The sequence below is a fragment of the Malania oleifera genome, chromosome 3, assembly GCF_029873635.1.
Source record: "Malania oleifera isolate guangnan ecotype guangnan chromosome 3, ASM2987363v1, whole genome shotgun sequence".
Lineage (NCBI taxonomy): Eukaryota > Viridiplantae > Streptophyta > Magnoliopsida > Santalales > Ximeniaceae > Malania > Malania oleifera.
The window spans coordinates 113583180-113604056 of record NC_080419.1 but is presented as its reverse complement, the minus strand read 5'-3'; the positions used below and the strand labels follow the sequence as shown (position 1 = coordinate 113604056).

The 20877-nt window shown below is 33.8% G+C and overlaps 1 protein-coding gene across 2 annotated transcripts; it reads left to right on the top strand.

Moving 5' to 3' along the window:
* The first annotated feature begins 9975 nt into the window (after window positions 1-9975).
* Window positions 9976-19066, top strand: LOC131150729 (probable protein phosphatase 2C 59). 2 transcript variants are annotated; one of them, XM_058101641.1, is made up of 10 exons: window positions 10011-10249; window positions 10372-10439; window positions 10573-10837; window positions 13335-13462; window positions 15425-15523; window positions 15622-15780; window positions 16551-16637; window positions 16740-16831; window positions 18234-18308; window positions 18534-19066. In XM_058101641.1, the coding sequence occupies exons 3-10, from the start codon at window positions 10665-10667 to the stop codon at window positions 18690-18692; spliced, it is 972 nt and encodes a 323-aa protein (XP_057957624.1). In that variant the 5' UTR covers window positions 10011-10249; window positions 10372-10439; window positions 10573-10664; the 3' UTR covers window positions 18693-19066. The 2 variants fall into 2 exon arrangements, with proteins under 2 accessions (XP_057957625.1, XP_057957624.1); XM_058101642.1 differs by lacking the exon at window positions 10372-10439 and having other exon boundaries at window positions 9976-10249.
* Window positions 19067-20877: the final 1811 nt, after the last annotated feature.

Below are 20877 nucleotides of genomic sequence, written 5' to 3'. Positions count from 1 at the left end.
GTGACTTTTTTTTCTTATTGAAATAATACTTAATGAAGCATTATGTTTTTAGAATAAATTGCACTCTGTTTCCTCAACATCACTGCATGAGGTTGAGCCGGAAAAAAATATTAGGCAGACGCAGTGCAGCATACGAGGTGGACATGCAGTACACCAGCCAGCATGCTGAGCGCTGTGCCAAGATCTATATGATTTCACTGTGACTAGTGACTACTGCATATATACATTAAGGGATAATACTCAAGCAAGCAGCTTGAGGGAAGGGTATAAGGAAAACAAAACAGAGAAACCAAAAGCATAAGGCTCCGGGGAGCAACAATCAGCTACGGTTCAGCTCTGTGAAACAAGAAATAAGAGAGCTGAAGGCGTGATCCAGCAGTCTGACTATCTGTTGACTATGGCATATTGGATTAGAAATAGTTATAAATGTCTAATTAGTTAAAATACAAACATACATTAGTCTTGACGTACCAATGAGAACATATATTTAAGTTGTTGGAGTGGGACATTGGCTTGGGTTCATCCATCTGTCTTTTGGTGTGCATCGGTCATCTCGTCCCTTTTATCGGCGATGCGCTCTTGAGATTAATTGATTAGGTCGTGCCTCCGAATACTATTACTTTGAAAAAATTAGAATGCTATTCATTTTCTTATTTTTCTTCCCTCATGATGATTGTATGTGAGTGTTGGCAATGTCGAGCATGGTGATTCCAATATTCATTTGAACTTAGTTTCCTGTTCATTATTTATAATTATAAATAAATTATAAGTGTTAAATAAATTAAAATTAAAAATTTTAAATGCTAATATTGTTAAGTGTTAGTTAGTTGGATTGCGAAGGCAATTCCACAACTAGCTAGTCAATTGATTTATGGATGGGCACTTCCTTTATATAAAAAAGGCTACTTTGACCTAATATTTTCTCACCTTTACAAGTGTCAAATAAATTAAAATTAAAATTTTTTAAATACTAATATTGTTAAGTGTTAATTAGTCGGATTGCGAAGGCAATTCCAGAACTAGCTAGTCAGTTGAATTATGGATGGGCACTTCCTTTATATAAAAAAGGCTACTTGGATCCTACTTTCATTTTGTCACATCATTAATTTAAGCAAGAATTAATCAAAACTTTTTTAGGTAACAAGTCATTAATGATAATATCGGCCAAGTCAAGTATGTGTGGAACAATTTTAGTGGAGGTATGGTACTCTTCGACACTTATACTATATTTGGAAGCATAAATTTTAGATCTTGAATTTGAATTTGGGTAAATTTGAACAAATTTTAATACAATTTTGTATTACATGTTATTCAAATCCAATACAAATCCAAATCGATCTAACGACTCTCCAAACATAGGATTAATTGTTTTCATATACGATCAGTACCTTCAATTCATTCCATTTGGATGCACACATGTGTAACTTTTTATCTCCACATGATTATAATTAACAACTAGGTAAAATTCAACAACACCTCTTGAATTTTCTAAAAATGACACTCCATCCCCTATTTTTTTTCAAAAACTACCAAAGAATCCCTTGAGGTTTAATATTACTAATAAAATGAACCTTCCATTAGTGGACTGTTAGTCAACCATTATATATATGAACAAAATTAATTTTAACTATAGTAAAATGATATTTTTAGAATGACGCCTATTTAATAAATTAAACTGAAAAAATAAACAACATAATGTCTTGAAAATTAATTAAGCGACTCGAAGTTCTAATTGATTTTCAAAGTAATTGGTCTATCTATTCCTATCACTTTAGATGAACCAATTGACATCATCATAATAAAAAAAACATCTTTATTTTATTTGTTTTTTTAATTATAATGCTACAAAATGTTTATTAGATGTAATTTTCATAAAAATTTAATGACTAAACACATCATAGAACAAGTAACTTATCAAACATAATGTTAAAAAATAAAATGAAATTTCAAAATTCATTATTTATAAATTAAAATTATGAAATGGGATGTTAGTTCTTCTACATATAAAATATGAATACTAAATAGATCGATAAAAAAATTCAAATTTATATTAATTGGTTGACTATTGTTTGAGACAATTCACTAATTATTCTTGGTTTTGTTTAATTTCTTATCTTATTAAATATGATATTCAATTAAACTCAAAAAGTAAGTCACAATTCGACCAACCGTCTTATCCAAATTTATTTTTAAAATTATATTTTATTTGTTAAAGATATATTTAGTCATTTAATTTGCATGAAATGCATATAGTAAATGTTTTATAATGATATAAATATTTAAGTTTTTTTTTCTGAATTATTTGTGTTATTTATTTATTTCTAATAATTTTAATTTTTTTAAAATAATAATTTAATTATAGTGTCATGCTTATGATAATTGATTGACTCGACTTAATTGACTTAGTTGTTACGTGTTCAATTCACTTATAAGTTTAATTTTCAAAATATGTTATAATTAATTGATTAAATTTTCTAACTTAATTTATTAAATTAATGTAATTTTCTCGATTTATTTTATCAAAATTGAGTGGTAGGGTAAAATTGTCATTTCATTGATTTATTGAGAATAGAATTTAACTTTTTTTTTTTATTAAACTTAATGGTTGACTAACAGTTAAGTAACAGAAGGTTCATGTTGCCAATAAAATTAAACCTTAGGGCTTTTGTGGTAATTTTCAAAAACTCGGGGAGTAGAGTGTCATTTTTTGAGAGGTGAAGAGGAGTCGCTAGATTTTACCCTTAAAAATTTTAAACTCCAAGTAAGATAGAGAAAGCAAAACAAATATTAATTTCCTCAAAACATGACAAACTAATCTATTGAGGAAGACCACAAATCAAGGAGCAAACATGATGTCACTATTACGTGATATTTTCATTTGAGAAAAGTCAGCATATCTCCTTATTATAGAAAAGAGCGTGAAAATTAATTTAGGATTAATTTTTTATTTATTATAGGAGCGTGGAAATTAATTTAGGATTAATTTTGTATTTATTCCATTGTTCCCCAATTACAAGTATAAATAGGGGTTGTAAATTTTTGTAAAAAAATATAATTTTGAATAGAGTTTATATATATTCGTCTTTTAATTTTTTACATGGTATCAGAGCTGGTTCATCGAACCTTTGCTCCGATTATCTGGTGAGCTCACCACTAGCTCCACCATCGATGACAACGAAGGAACCGTCACTCCTTCGCTGCCTATCTGATCTTCATCTCTACCATCAACGACCTCCGACATTGTTGTCACTATTGTTGTTCTTCATTGAAGTCTTTGACATTGTCATCGGCATCTCCGTCAACTTTCTGACGTCGTCTTCCTCTATCATCTTGTTGCTCTTTCAGATCTGTGCCTTCACAGATCTACCGTCTGATTTGACATCATCTCCTGATCGTCTAAGTCGTTGTCTTCAACAAAGCAGAGAACACACTGGTTCGTCTGAATCAGACGTTGAAGACGACCTCCTTTTCACAACTACAGATCTGTGCTCAGCCAACCCATGTCAAAAGTGGGGCTCTAAATCCCACCATTACTTCCATTCAATTTTGACGAGCAATTTCAAAGTAATCCACTAATAGCTTTATGGATCAAGGCAAATCAATATTTAAAATATTCAACTGAGTGGAGACTCAATTCTTTAAAAAAAAAAACTCTTGGCTATTCTCAACAATTCCACCCCTCCACAATCCATGGCACACCAAGTAGGTAGTGTTGACTCTTCATTGGTAGGTATGCCCAATAGTGATCATCTATGGATTCTTGACAGTGGTGCAACGGATCATATGGTTTACACACCCACTATTCTGACCCAATCTTTTCTAGTCCATGGTTGGACAGTTCAATTATCGGATGGCTCCCATGCCATCGTTACTCATATTGGATCAGTTCGATTTTCTCCTATTCTCACTTTAAATAATGTTCTTTGTGTCCTGACCTTTCATTTCAACCTAATTTCCGTTCATAAGTTACCATTGTTTCATTATATTTTCTTCTAATTTCTATTTTTTTCAGGACCTGTGGTCAATGAAGATGATTGAGATGAGAACTGAGCGGGATGACCTCTACCACTTTGCAAACACTAGAAAAGCTTGTTGTCAGGCGGCCACCTCCACATCGACTTCTTATATTTGGCATCAACGTTTAGGACATTTGTCCAATAAAAATTTGTATTTTCTTTCCAATAAAGAACCAATTTGTAATTCTGATTTGCAATCGTGTTTAATTTGCCCATTGGCTAAACAGACTCGTGCTCCATTTCCAACTAGTTCTATTCTTCCCATAAACCTTTTGAATTACTACATGTTGACATTTGGGGGGCTTATTGCACCCCTTCTATTATTGGTGCATGTTATTGTCTCACTATTGTCGACGATTTTACCCGTAGTACTTGGGTTTATTTAATGCACCACAAATCTGACACTTGTTCATTCTTGCAATCTTTCATTCATCTTGTTGAAAACCAATTCTCTACCACCATCAAAATCATATGAAGTGATAATGGGTCAAAGTTTCACATGCCCACATTTTATGCACCCAAGGGTATTGTCCACCAAACCAGTTGTGTCTCCACTCCTCAACAAAATGGAGTGGTTGTTGAATGCAAACATTGTCATCTCCTCAATGTTGCCTACTCCTTACTCTTTCAAGCACATATTCCTACACACTTCTTTGGGGGGGGGGGGGGGACTTCCTTGGGGGGGGGGGGGATGTTATTCTTACTGCTACCTATCTCATTAACCGCACACCTTCTCCTGTTTTGGGTGGTTTATCTCCTTATGAAAAATTGCATGGTGTCAAACCCACATATACTCACCTGAAAGTATTTGGATGCTTGTGTTTTTCTTCTACTCACTCTCAAAACCCAGCCAAATTCTACCCACGAGCCATCCAATGTGTCTTCCTTGGTTACTCGTATGGTCAAAAGGGGTAGCGGCTCTATATTCTTAGCACACACAAAGTCTTTCTTTCCTGAGAAGTCATTTTTCATGAAGTTATTTTTCCTTTTGCCTCTTCTAAACCTGAACCTACAGAGCCTGTCCTACCTTGTCCTGTATTTTCCCTTGACCATATTCTAGATGATCTGTCTCCTATTCCATCACCATCACCATCACCATCTTCTTCTCTAGTGCCCCAATGATCTAGTCGTCCCACTAAGCCGCTAACATACTTGAAGGATTTTCATGTGCAACATGTTCTACCATCTCAACCGCCAACTCAATCATTTGACTTTGCGTTGGTCCGTTCATCAGGTCCTTATCCTCTCACTGATTACCTTTCTTACTCTTGCTTATCTCCTATTCAATGTGCATTCACTGTGGCTATCTCTCTTTTCAAAGAACCACAATCTTTCTTGCAGGCCATGATCGATCCAAACTGGCGTACTGCTATGCGTGTTAAGATTGATGCTCTCGAGCTCAACAATACCTGGATTCTCACTCCTCTCCCTCCAAGTAAGAAGCCTATTGGATGTAAATAGGTCTATAAGATCAAATGCAATCCAGATGGATCCATCGAATGATACAAGGCTCGCCTCGTTGCTAAGGGTTACAGTCAATAAGAAGGCATTGACTACACCGAGACATTTTCTCCAGTCGCCAAGATGACCACCGTTCACACCATTTTGGCACTTGCTTCCGTGCATAACTAGCATCTTCATCATCTTGATGTCAACAACGCTTTCCTCTATGGAGATCTGGAAGAAGAAGTATACATGCAGCTTCCACCAGGATTCGGATGAAAGGGGGAGACTAGAGTATGCAAGCTCATTAAGTCTCTCTATGGCCTTAAACAAGCCTCGAGGCAATGGTATGCTAAGCTCTCATCCATCCTTATTCATGCAGGATATTCACAATCCAAGGCAGATTACTCACTTTTCGTCCGATCCCACAAGAACAATTTCACTGCCATTTTAGTATATGTGGATGATTTTATCGTTGCAGGAAACAGTTTGGAGCAGATCAATGCGGTCAAGAAATTTTTAAGTGACCACTTCAAGCTCAAAGATCTGGGAATTCTCAAGTATTTCTTGGGAATTGAAGTGGCTCGTTCAGCCAAGGGAATTTTTTTGTCTCAGAGGAAGTATGCCCTTGAGATACTGGATAAGACGCTGGCTTCCTTGGAGCTTAGCCTAGCAACTTTTCCATGGAACAAAACATTGCATTTAGCGAGAGTGATGGTGAACTCATTACAGATCCTTCATCATATAGACGACTTGTTGGAAGACTGATTTATTTGACTGTCACAAGACCAGACTTAGCCTATTCAGTACATGTACTAAGTCAGTTTATGGACAAGCCACATATACCACACTTGGATGCAGCACACAGAGTTTTGTGGTACATTAAGAAATCTCCAGGCCATGGGCTTTTCTTGTCAGCTTCTAGTGAAATTCAACTCCATGCATACTGTGATGTAGATTGGGCACGCTACAAGGACACAATCAGTCACCGGGTATTGCATCCTATTTGAAAAATTACTCATTGCCTGAAAGACCAAGAAGCAAATAACGGTCTCTCTCTCCTCAGCTGAAGTAGAGTATAAATCTATGGCCTCTACATGCTATGAGGTCACTTGGTTAAAATCTTTACTCTCAGATCTTCCAATGACATATTCTCAACCAGTCAGATTGTACTATGATAACAAAGCTGCTATACATATAACATCAAATCCAGCGTTTCATGAACGACTCAAGCATATCGAGATAGATTGTCATGTAGTTCGAGAAAAACTCCAAAATGAGATCATTCAAACAATCCATATGCACACAAGTCAAGCAACCCGCTGCTTTATTTACCAAAACTTTTGGAGTTGCACAATTTAACTACCTACTCAGCAAGTTGGGTGTTATAAATATCCATGCTAACTTGAGGGGGAGTGTTGAGGAAGACCACAAATCAATGAGCAAACATAAGGCCCCAATTACTTGATATTTCGATTTGAGAAAAGTCAGCAAATCTTCTTATTATAGAAGGGAGCATGAAAATTAATTTAGGATTAATTTTATATTTATTCCAGGAGCATGAAAATTAATTTAAGATTAATTTTGTATTTATTCTATTATTCCCCAATTACAAGTATAAACAAGGGTTGTAAATTTTTTTAAAAAATATATATATATATATATATAATTTAGAAATTTTTTTTTTTTATATATTCTTCATCCTTTAATTTTTTACATAATCAACATGCATGAAAATCAACCACAACCAATATCTATTTTTTCAAATCCAGGAGGATTTTTTTTATTGAAGTAGACATGAAATTTATTTGATTCATTTGCATAGTAATTGTTTGTTATGTACATCGTAATTACCTGCATAGTACCTTCCTCAATCCTATAATCAGCTCATGAATCATCATCTCAGAAAACACCATAAAAATGTCGTAAACATAAAAAATCCATTAGATAGATAAAATTTAATGGAAAAATAAAGATATGAGGAAAAAGAGTCTAGAATCTCGTATCATTCTCAAGTTGTTTAAGAATTGTGGAAACTCAAGTTGGCCTATAAAGTTAAGGTTTGACATAAAATCTCTGGAGTCTTAATCTTGTCTATAAGCAACTTCTTCCTTTAGAAGTCATCTCCCATAATGGTGCAATCTACTCAACTAGGTACATAAATATGTCTACACTGTGTTTAGGAGCATAGATTTCGAACCTTATGTTTGAATTTACATGGATTTGAACAAATTCCAATACAATTTAATATTACATCTTATCCAAACCTAATACAAATCCTAATCCAAAATCTCTCCAAACATAAAATCAGAGTTTGGAGATGCAAAAGATTCTAAAAGTGATAAAAGTAATACAAGTCCGAGTTTGGAGAAAAGGCAAGTCACATAATTCAAGCTCATTCTCTAGAGTTATCACAATCCATCCAACAAATTAAAAAGAGAGAGAGAGAGAGAGAGTCTAAAACCATGCTATAAAACCTTACCTAGATCAGAGACCTTATCGTAAATTGATATTTTAAAATCAAATTTATATACACCTACAATGGAACATTTTAGTGTACTTCATTAGAAAAAGTTGAAAAATATATATATTTTTTATAGCCTAGGAACTCTGGTCACCATCGCGCACTACTTTGAACACTATGGTGCAACACCAAACTCGGGGGCTGAAAGTTGTTCGTCTATTGATGCACTCCTGATAATTCATTGGGGGTAAACTCTTAAGGGGGAATTGATCCCTTCAAGTTCAAACCCAGTGACCACTAATTAAATGAGAATAAATATAGAATATATTTAGATTTATGTTTTACCAATTCAAACCCAAACTCAATTGTAAAATTTCTTTCTTGTAATTAAAACACCCCACCTCAATTCAACTAATTCATCATCGACTAATTAATTATTTTTTAATTGTCTGAATATGGCATCTCATTTTTATAATTGCAATTCTTATTTGGTGGACATGCATTTTGCGTGTCGTTCAACTCTCTTCTCATGTATGATGAAAGAATAAAAAAAGTAGTTGGGTAAAGCTAAGATTTAAAGAGGTTAGGTCTAGGAGTAGTTGCACAAAGTAAATAGAATACTCTTCTATTTTTTTTTGACTTTAAGCTTCCACAAGTATATTTCATATAAAGCTCTTAAATTTTTATAACACAATTGGCAAAAATAACTTTTCAATTAACTTTAAAAACTATCATTTAACTTTTTTTTTTTGTAAAGTTTTGGTTTCAAAATTTAAAAGATAGGAACTTATTTAAGCAAGTTATTCTATTTTTTGTGCGTCTCTAGTTTTTCAAAGATTGTAAAAAATAATATATTTGTTTGGATAATTTCAAATATTTCATTGTAAGCTTTTTTTTTTTCGAAGAGCTCGATACCATATTTTTATTTTCATAATTTATTTTCTCATTAGAGACGAGCTTTTTACAAATACATAAATAAACTGTTGCACACCACTTCTTCTCATTAATTATTAAAAAAAAAATTATGAAGGAAAGTGAGACTTAAATGCAAGACACGTGGCAAGCAGATCTCACTCTCAATAACTCATTTATTCTTAAACACTAATAAGATACATGGTGAGACCTCTCTTCTATGTAAATTATGTTCTTAATGACGCTGTACAAGATAAGATGTATAAGGATTTGTGCTAAATTCATTTTTTTTTTCTTTACCAATGGTCACAAAAGCATGTAAGAACGGCCGAGTCAAAAAAAAAATATAATAGACTAACTTTTTGTTGGGAGCACAAATTTTAGGCTTTAGATTTGAATTTGGGTGAATTTGAATAAAATTTAATATAGTTTTGTATTACACATTTTCAAAATCTATAGAAATCTAAATTTAGGGCGGGTCGGTCTCAACAAAGGGAATTGTTCAATTGACATTTTTATAAGTAAAATGTTTGTAGGTTGAAATAGTCATTTTAACTACGGAAAATGGTTACCCTTATTAAATAAAATATATATTTTAAAATTAATTAATTGATTAATTGCTCTAGTACATTTGTAGTTAGCACACAAAAAAAATAAAAAATAAAAAATATTCCTAGTGTATAATTGCTATTATTTTCTAATACTAGTACAAGTAAAAAGTTAAAAAAATTATATTTTTTTATAAATATTTTCTATAATTGGAATGAACACATAGCAATGACAAAGAAATTTAATATTTTCTAATATTAACACTCAATACGATAGAACAATTTGAAAATTAAAATAAAATAAAAAATTATGTAATAGTATGAAAAGAAAAAAAAAAAATATATATATATATATTAATTATTTAATTCTATTAGATTTCCTTTTCCCAAAAAAAAATTATAACAAATAAGTGGGGCCCAGCAGGACCTCTGCATGGGTGCCACGTTTATGGCTACAGCACAACACCTTACCTGTGGTGTTGGCCTTTGACTCGCTCCTTTTTACCGTCCGGTGACGCGTATTGCTCGCCGTGAAATGAACCAATCTACCCTCTTTTCTTTTTTGCTTTTTTTTTTACCCATTAATTAATTAGCAAAAGAAAAAAAGAACACACACACACACATAAAATTTGTTTTCATTTCCTTTTATTCCCTTATGTTTTTTGTTTTTTTTTTTTTTAAATTTTGATTTCTGTTTCTGTTTTCTCTTGCTGTTGTTTTCGTTTTCCCTGCGACTGAACCAAGCTGAACAATTCCCCTCTGCCTCTGCTTCTGCCTCTCCCCTTCCGTCGTTTTCTCTTTAAGTTCTCTGCAGCTCCGCTTCTCCTCCTCCTAATGGCATTTATTTTGCCTCCTTCCTCGACAAGGTATTCTCTCGGTCTCTCTCTCTCTCTCTCTCTCTCTCTCTCTCTCTCTCTCTCTCTCCCTTTGATTGATTAATTTCTTGTATATATCTTAATTGGTTCCTGTATTTGTTTTCTCCTTCAAGCCTATGGCTCTCTCTGGCATCATAGGCTATGATTAGTTTGTTCCTCGTGCATTTCCTTTGAAATTTAGGTATTTTACCCTTAAAATTTGGTTTTCTCACTGATTTCAGTTGTTCTTGGGGCGTGATTTAGGCATTTGTGTGCTTGTTATTTGCGTGCTCTGTTATTTGTGTTTGTGTTATTGAAATCGGTGTTATTTGCAGGTTTTTCTCGATAAATCGTAAATCAAAACTTTGCCCAGAGTATTGAGACCACCGGATTCCACTGTCATGCAAAGACAGGCTTTTTCTTTTGCATGATCAACTGTAGGAAAAATCGGCTTCTGCTGCTCTTGTTCCCGGTGTTGGTGTTTCTATCTTTTTTCGTTTTGATTGTAGAAAGCAATAATATGGGCTATCTCAATTCAGTCTTGTCATCATCAAGCCAGATTCACGCTGATGATTCACCTGTTAGCGGTGGTGGCCTCAGGTGAATTCTCTCTCTATTCGCGCGCCCTCCCTTTCCTAAATCTATGTAGGTTTGTTTGGTTACATGCCATTAAGGATTAGCGCTCTGTTTGTTCTTATGTTTGTCATGCATAGTGGCACCCTTGCTTTTGTTTTAAAAAATAAATAATAAATAAAAAATACACCACTTTGATATCCTTGCATCTTTCCCTTAGGCAAGGACGTGTCAAGTTTTTTAAATAGTAAAACAATGGAATAGATATTCATTTGAATCGTTTCCCTATGATCAATGAGTAATGATTTCAGGTTATTTGCCAATGAAAAGAAAAGGGAAAGAAATGTAAGAAAGGGATCTTTTGGAAGTGGTGGGTCTCATTGAAAGAGTTGCCATGTGAAGTGCTAATTTGATTTTTTGTCAACAAGGGAAGGATTGATCTGCACTATTTCTGATAAGCAATCCTCTATAGATTTTGGCTGCTATTGTTCTTCTAAATTTGTTATTATTTCTTGTTCAATACAAGTGCACCTTGTCCTTCTCTATTCTGGGCCTCTGGCAATCTGCACAAGGAGGGAAACTCGTGCATAAGTTTTTATCTTGTTGTCACACCCCAGAAGCATCTAAAACGGAAGCTTGGTGCACAAAGCTCCCTTGTATGTGGGGTTCGGGGAAGGGGCAGACCATGATACTAATCAAATTTTCAACCATTAGCATGACCTGATACGACTAATCTGAAAAATTACACATGGTCAGTTTTGATTATCAACAGTAAAATTTCTTCCTGTAGTTGAGGAAATCACCTGATTTTTGGCAGTTCATGATTTTGGAGATGAAAAGGATTTTGATTTGATTGAGTAATTGACCTGGAAGCCATTTTGATTTAATTCACTGATGGGTGTTGGAAGAAAATTACTTCAATGCATCAAAGCAGTAGTGGCTTTGTTGTCTCTATTTTTGTTCCTCCTGAATTTTAGTTCCGACTTTAGACTCATTATTGTTATAAAATTATTATCCAACCTCTATTTTCTCATTATCAGAAGTTACATCATTTTTGGGTTGAAGCTTTACAACCTGAATGATCGACAATGTGACTCATTTTGTTATCAAAACCAAACAAAAAAAAAAAAGAGCAATGTCGCACTTTATTACTTTTATTTTTCATGTCCAGAAACGTTTGATTACTAATACTCTCTGATCTTTTCTTTGATTAGTGGCATCCTCAACTTTTCATGCATATATTTATTTCTAACATATTTTGAAGATATGGTGTAGTATTGGTTGATATTCAATGAGATTGGATGCTTTGCTTTGTTAGGAGTTTACTCAAAAGAAATCATGTGGGTTACATTACTGTGCTGGTCATAATATTTTTTATCTTTTTTTCGTTATAAAAAATTTTGGGATGCTTATGAAAGTAGCAAGAGTGTATAGCTGTGTGCTCATGAATGACTTAAGTTTTCTTTTTCTTTTGCTGTCTTTAAAACTCATTAAACTTGTTACCATTCATATGAGCAGAAATTTGTGTATGTGATATAGGCAAAGCAACAATTACTCCGAAGGGCATGATTTTGTGGGTTTAGATATGTTAATTTATGAATTTCTACTGGGTAAAAATATGCGTGGATGTCCCCACTTGTTCTTTTCCCCGGCTATAGCTTTGTTTTTGAGTTTAACAAAGATTTCCTTGGTTTATATTTTCACATTGCTTCTAATGGTTATCATGCCACTGGCTTTACAAGATTATGCCTTGAAATGATATTTTTCTTTTCATTTTTTGTTGTTATCAGGATTCTATGCGATGATCACATTATTCACATATTCGCATTCTTGTTGCGCTTTGCATTTTTTTTTCAACGTAAATGTTGTTACCAATATGGGTTATATTAATTATTAAGAATTCTCGATGCTGAAGCACCACAACCCCCCCCCCCTCCCTTCTTTTTCCTCAGGACACTGCGGAGAATAAGGGGTATCGTCTAGATATTTTAATGATCCATTTGTGATTAGGCTATACTGTACTTAAGCTCATGCAATACACAGCAGGAGAACAAGGGATGGGATTTCAATCTCTTGTCATACTCCTGCTACTTTCTCATCTTATTCTTTTTGCCTTTTCTTTTTCTATTTCTTGCCATCATAGTCTACCGGACAATATAATGGTAATATACAACCAAAAAAAAAAACGGCAAAATACCGATACAGAAAGCTCCTGTGTCATATCAGCCATCAGGGGTTTGGGGAATATGCAACCTTGCTTCAACATTTAGAGAGGCTGGTTCCATGACTTGAAAATCTGCAACACCTGTGCCCTTGGGTCAAGGTTCCCATGAGTAAAAACCAAAGAAAAAATTCATGATGATTTAATTCAGTGTGGTAGGGGCATGTATGGATTTGAATATTGCTATTGGTATTAAATGCTGAGTTACTGACTCTGGAACCTTTCTGATACTTTGAAATTATTATAGAAAATGTCACCCACAACATTACGAATTCATGTTTAGTGATATATTCTTTGGAACAGTCAAAATGGGAAGTTCAGCTATGGATATGCAAGTTCTCCTGGGAAAAGGTCTTCAATGGAAGATTTTTATGAGACCAGAATTGATGGTGTTGATGGAGAGATAGTTGGTCTGTTTGGAGTATTTGACGGTATCAGTCTCTTGTTCTCATCCTTTAATCAATATTGTATTTCAAACTTATTAATGTCATAAAAGGGTATATTATGATTTCATTGCATTGGTTATTTGCTCAATAAAAGCCTGAGAATAACTGTGTAAAAATTCTTGTGTGGTTAATGGAGCATTGTTGGTTTGTCACAGAAAAGTCAATCTACATTATTATATTGCAAGTTGCCAGTTCTACATGTATAATTTGTTGATATATGGGATGAGCTTCTTTTTAAGATTTTAGTGTGTGTTGTCATCTATCAGAGATAAGATTAAGACAGGTGTTCAACAGTGTTATATTCTGATTAAAAGAGGACATATTAGATCCTTGCATACCTTCTCACCCTCCAACCAAAAAGAAAAACTTTAGCAAGCACTGCAAGTTATATTCTTTAAAAACATACATAATTTTCCATTCTTAGCATTTGAAATGCCTTGGATTAGGATTTATCTTCTGTGATTTTACTTTTGATCAGAAATTTCTTTCACGCAGACTTTGCTACTTAAGATTCTGTCACCTGAATATTGCATTGCAGCACTCCATGTGATGATGTCTGGGTTTTTTGGCAGAAGGATATTAGTGGGTGGTACTTATGGGTTGATGGAAGTATCAATATATTTAGGAAATAGGAAAATGAAGAAGTATGTGAAGGGGCAAAATGGCACCAATCAAAAATGACATGTGGAATCAGGCAATCAGTGCATACATAATTTGGGGTATTGACAATATGTAGAAAGCTATGGGATCCATACCACAAAAATAAAATGCCTTTCAATGAAAATTAAACACCTCTCCTAGTAGCATAGTAGAGCCTAATTGCAGTCTAATTCTCAAACCATGTGAATGTCTCATACTTTGATACTTATTTTTCAGGGAATATTGGAACAGAATCTTTTTCTTCTAAAATGTGATTCCTAGTCATCTGAAAAGTTGTATACAAATGCGAAAACTAGGGAAACCATTAGAATTTTAAAGTGATGATAAAGATAATGAGCTCTGTCTAAATTAGAAATCTTACTAGTAGTTCTATTACACTTTAGTTTTATGAAATATTAATATTATGCATTTTGCATGCATCATCCTACTTGCTAGATTATTAAGCTGCAAATCATCTACTTTTATCCATGATTTTCTCACAATGCTCTTGAGCTTATAAATTAGAGGTCATAATTCTAAATTGAACTTTGCTAGTATGAATCAGTGTTTTAAAAGGCTCAGTCAAGGTTTGCCTTGAGGCTTAAGGGTTAAAACGCCTCACCTTACGCCTTCGTCTTTTAGAACATTGGTATGAATCATGGGTAGTTCAGCATTAGAAAATGTGTAGGACTTGGTGCAACTTTAAAATAAAGTTGAATAAAAGTCTTTGAAGTTTCTGATTGAATTCCTATGCTAAAATAAACTAAAATGAAAAAAAAAAAAAAAAGGGCAGTCAAGTGCATGAGATTTTCCCCTAAAAGCTGGGTTTGCAGATGATAAGATATGTGTGGCCTTATCCTCTGCATGTGGATAGACTGTGACGCTGTATTATACACCACTTGAGCCTGTGACACCTAGGTTGCAATTGAGCAACCTTACTGTTGAACTAAGTTTTCACCCTCAAATGTAGATGAAGGAAGAAGCTTTTGTCAGGTTTAATGGTTGTTTTAATTAAATTCTTGGCCTTGGACTAGTGTTTTACAATGTCCTGCTTAAGTCCTGCTATTCCATTTATTATTAAATCACTCGCCATGAATAATTTGGTTGGGAATTTTTATTTTTATTTATTTATATTTATTTTTTTATGACTTGGCACTAGGCAGTTGAACTTTGTTGCATATTGTAGAAACATTGGCCAATTTTATCTTTATTTTTCCAAAAAAAAAAAAAAACATTTTTTTTTACCCTTGGAAGTTCAACTTGGATAACTCTGCGAGTCTGCTTGTTTGTGTTTTTGTTTTTTGTCAGGTCATGGAGGTGCTCGAGCTGCAGAATATGTTAAGCAAAACCTTTTCAGTAATTTGATAAGCCATCCAAAGTTCATTTCTGACACCAAATCAGCTATAGGTTTATCTTCTTTACCATACCAGCAAACATGCATCTTAATTTATAAAGTGTTAGCTTGATGAGCTAATTACTTTTCTTTCATCTTGCCTGTCCTGCAGCTGATGCATACAACCATACAGACTCAGAATTTCTGAAATCAGATAATAATCAGAACAGAGATGCTGGATCAACTGCTTCCACTGCCATCCTTGTAGGCAATCGTTTGCTGGTTGCAAATGTTGGGGATTCCAGAGCTGTTATTTGTAGGGGCGGTAATGGTAAGTCTTAGAAACATTATTTTCTCTTTTTTCTTGGATGCTTATTGTGCATTAAGTGTTTATATATCATTGTTTGAATAGACTTCATATGAATTTCTCATTTGATTTTGAGGCAGTTATTAAATGCTGATGGTATGTTTAGACATCTTCTTTTTGACTTCCTACTCTGAAAGTCTAAAATTTTGTAAATAAAAATTTGACAGTCCACATTTGATGCAGCTTACTTCACTAGCTTTCAATTTAAACTTTTTTTTTTTTTTTTGTTTACTTTTTAAAATTTGAAAATTCTCTTAACCCCAATAAAAGGAATGAAGCTGTACAGTCTTTGCCAGATCAATTTTGATATATGCAACTTTTTGCTGTCTTTGGTGCTTGTTATTAGCCATATTTTATTCATATTAAAATATATTTAATTCAGTCTGTAAGTTTTTGTTTTGATATATTTGGTTGGTTAATTATATTATGCTGAAATAATTGTGCTTGCGAAAAAAAAAAAAAAAAACCCAAGAAAAATGATTTAAAAATATTATAGAAAACGGTTAAATACATTTTTCAGTTGTTGCCTGTGTGGTATTTGAACTGTTTTATAGCATATTTGTCTGATGGTATGTAATTCGTATAGATTGTCATGCCATCCCAAAATAATGAAAAAGGAAAAATGCAGTTGGGAAAACTGGTCACTGTTTGCTTATACATGCATAGTAATGAGGGGTGTTGAACAGTTTCCATTATTTGTCATCTGATAGAACCCATTATTTGACCTTCTCCAGCCATTGCTGTTTCTCGAGATCACAAACCAGACCAAACAGATGAGCGTCAACGGATTGAGGATGCAGGGGGTTTTGTGATGTGGGCTGGTAAGGACATTGCATGGTTATACTTTCTCCAAAGTTGATACTAAGCTTCACATGATCATGTTCATTGCCTGCATTCTCGATGACTGGAAACTTTGTTAACAGGAACTTGGAGAGTTGGAGGGGTTCTTGCTGTGTCTCGTGCATTTGGCGACAGGCTTTTGAAGCAGTATGTTGTTGCTGACCCAGAAATTCAGGTTTGGTTCTGGATATTAATGTTACACTTATTTGTGTGAAGTATAGTGATCACGTGATATTAAATTTTGATTTACTAAATGGTATACTTTATGAATTATTCAAAGGGAAATCAGAGGGGACATTGATGAAAACTAAAGACATGTTCAGTAGGCTCTGGAAAATATCCTTTTAGTGTTTTCCAGACTTTTTCAAGTTTATTTCTCTCTATTTCTCATTCACAACTCCACCCACTATTCCCATACACCATTATCATGATCACTGCCAGCATACCATTTACTTTATGTTATTTGAAAAATAATTTTTCATTATTCAATAAACAAACATATTATCTGTGTTTCAAAATTTTGCCATATAAAGGGAAATTTTGATAATTGGGATGAAAATTGGAAAAAGAAAATGAAAAATACTTCCCCCCAGCTCAACAGACCCCTAAGTCTTCAAGAATCCTTTTTGTTGTTGAAACCATGAAAGGAGTTTTAAGAATTATCCATTTGGTATAGATCCTTGCATCATTTTTTAAAAAAAAATTTTTGGAGTGGTCTGTGCATGTGTGCGTGTGTTTTTCAAAAAAAAATCTGTATATTATTTCTCTTTTCTTTTCTACTTTCATCCATGCTTTTTTTTTTCTTTTTTGTCCTTTGCTGGTTCTTTTTCTTGTCTTTTTTTTAACTACTGGAATCCCATATTATTTACTTTTGTTTGCCTATTCAAAAAAGGCTGCCAACTCAGCATGTGTGTGTTGTATTGTTACCTAATTTTATGTGCGGTTTCTGGTGCATGTTTTTATCAAATCCTTTTTCTAGCTGTTTTAACTAGGTGTATTTACTTCAATTTAATATTTTTAAGTTGTAGTTATGTGCATCTAAAGTTCTGTAATTTTTAGGAGGAACTTGCTTTAAACTTGTTGCAGCATTTTATTCCATTTATTGTTGTTGTTGATGTTATTGTTGTTTTGGAACAAACTGGATTTTCAAAAGCTCAATTTTGCATTGGGACCTCTTTGTAGTTGGTCAAATAAACCCTGCATTATGAAGATTTTTCTGTAGCCGAATGGGGGTACAGGCCAATGGTTTGAGAGTGGGACAATTGGAGTCCTATGATTCAAACCTTGGGATGTGGTGAAAAGGGGTTTGGAGAAGGAGGTGGACTAACTGCTATAGTGTAAGGCCGAGGGTGCCTACTATTGAACCCCAAATAAAGAGTTTAGTTAGAGTGGTGACTGTGGCCTGAGGGTGATTGGGTGATGTTTACAAGTCCCTGTACCACAATGAAGGTTCCTTAATCCTTTTTGAGATTTTGGTTTGCTTTGTGTCACATCTCATTCTTTCCTCCTGTGCCTATGGCCTTGCATCACCAATTCATCAGCTTATTTAGCGAGTAACATGTTCACAAAAATTGCAGGAGGAAAAGGTTGATAGCTCCCTTGAGTTTCTTATCCTTGCAAGTGATGGGCTGTGGGATGTTGTCTCTAATGAGGTTGGTCACAATCACCTTTCTATTTGCAGAACTGAATCTATTTCCTCTTGATTTCTACCTTGTCAATTTACTTATCATGTATTGATTTGTGAGACATTTATTTATTTCTTAGATTTGGGTGTGTTTCTTCTTTGTGCTACACTCTTAAATGGGTCAACAGTGTTTTAGGGCTTTACAAGCCACTTTCATTCCTCACTTCGTCTCATAATATGCTCCATTTTATAGGAAGCAGTCACAATGATTAAACCAATTGAGGACCCAGAGGAGGCAGCGAGGAGGTTGATGCAGGAAGCATATCAGAGGGGCAGTGCAGATAATATTACATGCGTTGTGGTTCGGTTCCTGGCTAACCAAGGAGGTTCCTCTCGTAACAGCTCTGGATGAAGCATATTTTCGTAAATTAAGTTCCTAGTGTTCGATTCTCAACCTGTGAAAAATGGGGCAGAAATAAAATACATTGATTTATAGTGAAAAACAAAAACTACTGTAGGATTGTACTTCTTTAAGCTATAGAAAAACCGAAGACACCTTGCTGGCAGCTAAAGTGCATTGCTTAATATATATCAGCCTCTAGAATAGAACTATATAAAGTTTTAGCTTGTTCTTTACGTGGCTCGTGGATTTGTAGCTAGAAGAATTGTGGGTTGTGGGTGTTCGAATCTGTAAAGACGAAGTTAACATTTGAGTGTGTAGTAACTCTGGTGTACACTTTCTTTTCCATTGCTCCTCTCAATTTTTATGCATATTCTGCGTTTCTGGTGATGCTTTGTCATCTCCTTCTTGTCTATGGGCTTCACACCTCCTGTTCTAAAGCCCTTTGCCTTGGTGATATGTTCCTGGAGAATTAAGGCATGATTTGTACCTTTATTTGATTGCAGAAATTTAATTATACACTTGGAAGGTAACGAGGGACGTGAATGGATTTGAGTAGCAAAATTTCAATTGATTTTTCATTTATTTATTTCTTTAAAATTTAATTTAATTTATTTTTAAAAACTGAAATGCAAGTAAGAGTTGACATTGCTTTATTTTTGTACCTGTTTAAAAGAACTTTGGATGTATGTTTGTGTATGTTTTGTGGAGAAAATTACACCAAAATATGCACTTCAAATGAATGCGATATTCTCGTATTTGAAAATAGAATTGAAAATAGAATTGATAGGTCTCATCATATTACTCGTAATAGCCTGCAAGAATTAAATTTATATTTGAGATTGTAATGAGTTTTAAGTTTTGAATTTGAATTCATATGGTTTTATCTTACATTTAGGGTTATGAATTTTAAGGTTTGAATTTAGACAAAACATTTTGTTCAAATCACATAAATTTAAATTCAAGACTCAAAATTTGTGTTCAAAAGACTATTTTAAAAGAAATTATTATTATTTTATATTATATTTTATTCAAATAAAATTTAAATTAAGGTCGAAAATCAAACCATAACTACAACTAAAGATTAAATTTTCTTGAAATTGAAGAGAGAGAGAGAGAGGGAGAGAGGTCTCAGAATAGTTGTGTGATCAACAAGGCATTCTTGCCATTAATGCACGACGAGCGAAAATGGTATCTTCATCATCATCCTCAATTCTCAATTTGTAAAATAACAAGTTAAAAAAAATAAAAGGAGAAATTTATAAATAACATGAAAGGGCAAAAAAATAAGAAGAAGATTGGGAGAAATTTAATATATATATATATATATATATATAGTTAAAAGAAAATAAAAAAGATAGAGAAACTCCGAATGGTTGAAGTGTGATCAACAAGGCACTCTTTTTTTTTTTTTTGGATTATGCACCGGATATCCACGTATCCGTTTTACAGTCCACGTGACTAATCCTGCGCCCCTTGAAGTTGATCCCACAACTCCAAAGGGAGGGTAAATTTAGGAGTTCAGGGGCAGAAATGAGCCCAGGAGGGTTTGAACACCTGACTTCATGAGAGGCACTCCCGCAACCCATACTACCACCTGAACCACACCCTGGGGGTATCAACAAGGCACTCTTGCCAGTATGCACGACAAGCCAATCAAATTCAAAATGGTATCTTCATCATCATCCTTATTTCTCAATTTATAAAATAACAATTTTATAAAAATAAAAAGAGAAATTTGTAAATAACATGAAATAAAAAAAAAAAAAAAAAAGAAGATTGGAAGAAATTTAATATATATATATATATATATATATATATATACTTAAAAGAAAAGAAAAAAGATAGAGAAATTAAGAAGAAACCCACCTTGACTCATTGTCCATGTAACAAAGCTAAGGTGGTCCTCTAGGCATATATGCATGACTATGACCTTCACAGAGTGGTGGGAAGGGTTTGATGCTCTGATCATATATGTAAATGGCTTCATATATATACTGCTCTCTGCCTTGTCGGCCAAGGCATGAATGCATCTACCCACAAAAAAAACAAATGCTTTGGCCTACCGAGGCTTGACCAATGCCTATAATTTCAGACAACATTATATAAAAATAAATAACTCTTTAGGCAAAGTGGGAATGAGTATGGAAGAAAGAAAGATGCAGTTTGTTAATTATTTTGAATTGCTTTACACCTA

Excerpts from the sequence above, each read along its gene's own strand:
- LOC131150729 (XM_058101642.1), top strand. The coding sequence starts at position 10,665 with ATGATCAACTGTAGGAAAAATCGGCTTCTGCTGCTCTTGTTCCCGGTG. Across the intron at positions 15,524-15,621 it reads TGACACCAAATCAGCTATAG|CTGATGCATACAACCATACA; the intron begins GTTTATCTTCTT and ends CCTGTCCTGCAG. Across the intron at positions 16,638-16,739 it reads GGGTTTTGTGATGTGGGCTG|GAACTTGGAGAGTTGGAGGG; the intron begins GTAAGGACATTG and ends CTTTGTTAACAG.